Raw genomic sequence first — 5,819 nt, 5'->3', positions numbered from 1 at the left:
TAGAGTTCTCCTTATTGGTTTCCTCTAGCCCCCTTCCTGGAGTGTTGGCCCAACCTCACTTGAGAGCTTCTCCAAACACCATTGTCGCACCACTTCTCCTCTCCTCCTCTAGCTTCTGCACCTTCATTCTTCTCCATGGAAGCTTCATCAATTCCGCATGGCTTCTTCTTGGCTTCCTTACTCTTGAAGATGGACTCATCATGTGGTATTTAGAGCCTTAGTTGATCAAGTTTGATGTCAAGAGATAAGTTCATCTTCCTTGTGGTTTTTCTTTGAATTTTCGTGTTGTTCATCACTTCCTTTGATTGTCTTGTTGTTTTTCTTCTTTTCACCTCATTGGTTATATGGTTCTTATCATTGTTCCTTTGAAACCATTCAGCCATTGTGCCTAAGAACTCAACCATGGTGAATTTGTGTGCCTTTTACATATTCGTTTGAGTTTTGTTCATTTTCTATTTCATCTATTTGAGTCGTTTTAATTTTCTCATCCGTATGTTTTGTCTAGAGTAATGTGTAGTTCAATTATGTCTTAAATTTCCATTGAAAAATGTTGAGAAATGAAAAAATGATAAATCTCTAAAGTAGAGGCTGAATTTCACGTTTTGGACTGGCAATGGCTGAAAATTCAAATTCTGTGCAGATTTCTAGCTTGTTTTTAGTTGTTTTTAATCCATTCTAGTGCCATTCTTTAGGTAATTCATTTGAGTGCTTAACTTATTTTTTTGCCTTATTTCTAGTTTGTCTTTCTTTGTTAAATCTTTGAGTATGTTTCAACTATATTCCACTTGAGTTTAGCTCTTCTTTCATTTAAGCTTTTCTTGTTTTTCCTTATTGGCTTTTTTGGTTTGGTGTTACATTCTTGGTGGAAGATTTCCTTGGAGGTAACCAAATACTCTAGGTAGCATCTTAGGAGGTGGAAACCAAAGTGGAACTCCAAGCTACAAGTGAAGTTCACAAAGGAGAAAATTCAAAGCAAACACTTGAAGTGAAACACTTGAAGACTCTTAAAGTTTGCGCAAATTTGTGATTGCATTCATTTGAGTTGTATTTGTTCAAGTTTTCTTTCTTGTATCTCTTTGGACTAATTAAGTGTCTTGGGGGAGCCTTAGGTGTTCTCTCATCTCTTAATTAGAACCTTCTTAAATAGTAAAAGCGCTTGTAGACGGTGAGTGTGTCTTGCAACATCAAGCCTCACCAAAGTAGGCCGCATAGTTAGACTCCAAATTTTTTTGTTTTTTGTTGCTTAATTGTTAGTGTGTGTCTAATTCTATTTTAGATGTTTTTTGCAATATTCTTTGAATTACTTTGGCAAGGAAAGACTTGGTAAGTAAGCAATCCAAGTGATTCACCTTTCTTTCCTGGAAGATAATTCAAGAAGCACTAACACAAAAAAGGCCTTTAACGTCACCCCAATAACGTCTGCCTAAAAAAAGCCCAACGTTAAAAATGAGCGGTGGCATTTTTGTAAATAATGAGACATTTTTAACGTTTGACGTGGAGCGGGCAGACGTTACTTAACGTCTGTTAAAAAATACCTCGACGTTCGAAACCAGGGTGGGGAGACTATCCATGGTGTTCCTCTATTGCCCCATCATGCGCGTGTGATGATTGATGAAGTTCGAGATCCCCATGCCCAAGTGCCTGTGCCAACTTCAGAAATCCAATTTGTTGGGGAAGCTTTAGGCACATTTATTGCTTGGCCTAAAGCATTGATCATGCCATACTTTAGCCCACCAAAGGTATTATGACATCATGTTTTTAGTAGTTCAATCTTACAATTTATAAAACTTTTAACGTCAAACCTTTCTAAATCTTTATTTCAGTCCACTCGTCCTGAAAAACAGCCGGTCCGACGTCCACGTGTTATACGTGAAGATGATGAAATGGCAGAAGCAGAAGATGATCCTCTAGGAAAGCTGCTTCTGAAATTACACAAGTTGAAAAGAGGACCAGTAGAGCTAGAGTGGGAGTTAAGAGTATTTGGCCTCCATTGTCATGTCCCATTGTACATAAACCTGAATGATGCACTAGAGATCATTACAGGAGACAAGATGTTAAATATTTCAGTCATACAACTATGGTGCATGTAAGATTTTTTTTATTGTATTTCATATTTAAAGCAAGGAATTGGTACCTTTTAATATTATACCTAACTGTCTTCTTGTAGGTACATGGACAAAGTCATTGTGGACCAAGGTCGATCTTCCGTCTATGGATTCATTGAACCTCAAACAATTCAACCTTCGGGAAACTCACCTGACCAAATCAAACTTTATTTGCAAACATGGATGGTTGAGTCAAATAGAGAGATCTACTTTGCACCATACATTGATTCGTAAGTGTTTTTGCTAATAATATTTTGTGAAGTATTATTAATTATTTTGGCTAAGTACTTGTGATTGATGGTAGGTATCATTGGCAACTTTGTCTCATCATTCCAAGACAATGCCTAGTTGTATGGTTTTGTTCATGCCATAGGAAGATTCCACCAGCTTTTAAAAACATGTTACAAGAGTAAGTATTTTTTTTTTTCAATCCTAACTTATGTATCTACTTAGTTATAAAAACTTACATATGTTTTATGTTTTCAAAATTTCATTAGAATTGTGGGTAAGCCTAGAGGCCAACAACTTAAAGTTATATATCCAAAGGTTAGAACTCATTCATTTTAAAGTTATTAATTTCTGTATGTCAACTTATGACTTTGATGTGTTTATTTTATTTGTAATGTTCAGTGTAACAAGCAAGAAGATTCATGGGAATGTGGATATTATGTCATGTCTTGGATAAGAACAATCATTCGAGCTGCAGTTAAAGATGAATGGATAGAGGTAATTATATATATCTTTCACATATTATAAATCATATCAAACTTTAAAGAATGATATTCATACATAATGAAATTGTATTACTTTTTCAGCGATTCAAGAATCCATCACCTCTGCCAGATGACATTATCCACACACTAAGACAAGAATGGGCGGCATATCTATTGGAGAGATGGAGTTGATACCACATGAATTAGAACTCCTTTCAAAAACTTTATTGTACAAGAATTTCATGTTGAAATTTTTAGTTTGTTGTTATTTATATTAGTTTAGAATATATGTTGAAACTTAAGTTCTATTATATATAACTGTAACTCCAGAATTGTGCTGAAAGTATTATGAAATTGTTCTGGGAATTTTCTGATTTTCAGGTGTATGGATGTTGCAAAAACAGTCAAATTTTTTTTTAAAAAATGGAGCAGTTTGACGTCTGGTGTGCCCTGACAGACGTTATTTAACGTCTGTCCGTACCAGGGCCGACGTTATTTAACGTCTGACGGGCTCTGACAGACGTTAAACTGCTCAGATTTTTCCCTCATTTTAGCGCGAAAATTGACGTCTGTGTTACTAGCCCCGACGTTGGATAACGTCGGACTCCTAAAAGACCGACATCAAGTGACGTCTGCTATTTTTCCGACGTTATTTTGACGTCACCCGATACGACGTCGGTGTTTGGGCAGACGTCAAAGGTCAAAAATGTCGGACGTTAAAAGGCTTTTTTGTGTTAGTGAAGTTTGCTATTTACTTCTTCTTTAGAATTTCTTAGTTAGATTTTAGTAATCATGGCTAGTCAACCCTCCCTACATAGTGCAAGTGATTATGAGGATTCAATTCATAGTTTAAAACATGTTTCTCAACAACTCAAATCACTTGAACTATGGAGACAACAAGAGGCAATTTACAAGGTGAAAGATCAATTGGAAAGAGATGGCCAAATTGCTCTCTTGGAGGATCAAATCAAAGCTTTAAAGAAAAGAGATGAGAAAATCCAAAATAGGCTAAAAAGTAGGAGTAATTCTAGCAAAGGGTCTAGAAGTGGAGCTTCAATATATGAGGAAGAGGAAGGATTAAGATTAGGAGAATATTATCAACAACCTTCCCACATTAGGAGACAAAGAAAAGACCCTACTCCTAGAGAAGTTAAAGTAGACTTGCCTAACTTTCAAGGCAAGGATGATGTTGAAGCTTATTTGGATTGGGAGATGAAGGTCGGGCAACTCTTTGCTTGCCATCACGTTAGTGAAGAAAGGAAAGTGCCTCTTGCTACCCTAAGCTTTCAAGGGTGTGCTATGTATTGGTGGACTTCTATAGTCCAAGAGAGGCTAAGAAGTAATGGACCTTCAATTGAATATTGGAATGATCTTAAGTCAGCCCTTAGGAGGAGACACATTCCTTCCTACTACAATAGGGAGCTCATGAACAAGCTCCAAAGACTCCAACAAAGAAATATGTTTGTGGAAGAATATAGACAGAAAATGGAGTTACTTATGATGAGGTCGAGAATAATTGAGGAAGAGTCCATTACCATTTCTAGATTCTTAAGTGGCTTAAACCTTGATATCAGAGATAGAGTTGAGCTTCTACCTTACCAAGATTTGAATGATTTGGTGCAAATATGCATTAAGGTAGAACAACAAAATTTGAGAAAATCGTTTTCAAAAAGAAATCAAGCTCAAACTAACTCTTATGTTAAGAAAGATTTTAAGAAAGAAGAGAAAAAGGAGGAGCCACCTAGGAATCTAGGAAAAGGTAAAGAGGGGAATGCATCATCACACACTCGCACAAGTGAAATTAAATGCTTCAAATGTCTTGGTAGAGGTCACATAGCATCTCAATGCCCCACCAAAAAGACCATGATTCTTAGGGGTGTTGATAGATATAGAAGTCATGATGAAAATGAAAGTGAAAGTGGAAGTGAGGAATCGAACGAGTCTAATATAGAAGATGCTCACCCTTGTGATGGGGACCTTTTAATGGTTAGAAAGATCCTCAACAATCAACCTAGTCCACAAGCACTAACACAAAGAGAGAACATATTTCACACAAGGTGTAAAATTTTGGAAAACACTTATTCTCTAACTGTGGATAGTGGCTCGTGTTGTAACTGTTGCAGTACTAGGTTGGTTGACAAGTTGTCTTTGACTGTCTTACCTCATCCAAAACCTTACAAACTTCATTGGCTTAATGAAGATGGGGATTTGGCAATCAATAATCAAGTAAAAGTCAAGTTTTCTATAGGGAAATATGAAGATAGTGTGCTATGTGATGTAGTACCTATGGAAGCTTGTCATATCTTATTGGGGAGACCTTGGCAATTTGATAAGAAAATCATGCACAATGGTCTCACCAACGATATTGCCTTTATTCACAAGGCTAAAAAGTTTGTTCTTCATCCTCTTTTGCCATCACAAGTGGCTGAGGATCAACTTCAAATGAAAAACAAAAGAGAAAAAGAGAAAGATGAGGACAAAAAAAAAGTCCTCAAAAAGTCCAAAAGCTACATAAAGATGAATCTAAGGCAGGAGAGATTGGTGTTCCTTCTCCCAAGGTCATTCAAAATGAGAACATTTTAACCATGAAATCTTTAAATCAAGTTCTCAATGTTGAACAACCTTCATGCCTCCTGTTGTGTAAAGGAACACTCACATGTACTGCCATAGCTCTTGAGCTTAAGAATCTACCTCCTAAAATTTAAATCTTTTGAAAGAGTTTGAGGATATATTCCCTAAGGAAGGGCCTATTGGGCTTCCTCCCTTTAGAGGAATTGAACATCAAATAGGTTTAGTGCTTGGGGCTAGTCTACCAAATAGATCAGCCTATAGGACAAATCCTCAAGAAACAAAGGAGATAGAGTCTTAAGTCCAAGAGTTGTTGGAGAAGGGTTGGGTTCAAAAGAGCCTTAGCCTTTGTGCTGTGCCTGTTTTGTTAGTACCTAAAAAGGATAGGAAATGGAGAATATGTTGTGATTGTAGAGCCATAAACAACATCACC

The 5,819-nt window shown here is 36.6% G+C and overlaps 1 protein-coding gene across 1 annotated transcript; it reads left to right on the top strand.

The window, feature by feature from the left end:
- The first annotated feature begins 3,610 nt into the window (after positions 1-3,610).
- LOC146888342 (uncharacterized) lies at positions 3,611-5,401 on the top strand. Its single transcript, XM_085670064.1, has one exon. It carries the CDS (start codon positions 3,611-3,613, stop codon positions 5,399-5,401), a length of 1,791 nt encoding a protein of 596 aa, XP_085526190.1.
- The last annotated feature ends 418 nt before the right edge of the window (positions 5,402-5,819 follow it).

The sequence above is a fragment of the Vigna unguiculata genome, chromosome 2 (genome assembly GCF_037176805.1).
Source record: "Vigna unguiculata cultivar grain cowpea cultivar isolate G323 ecotype 2 chromosome 2, ASM3717680v1, whole genome shotgun sequence".
Taxonomy (NCBI): domain Eukaryota; kingdom Viridiplantae; phylum Streptophyta; class Magnoliopsida; order Fabales; family Fabaceae; genus Vigna; species Vigna unguiculata.
Note: the sequence above shows the minus strand (reverse complement) of the source record. Positions and strands in the feature narration are given on the sequence as shown.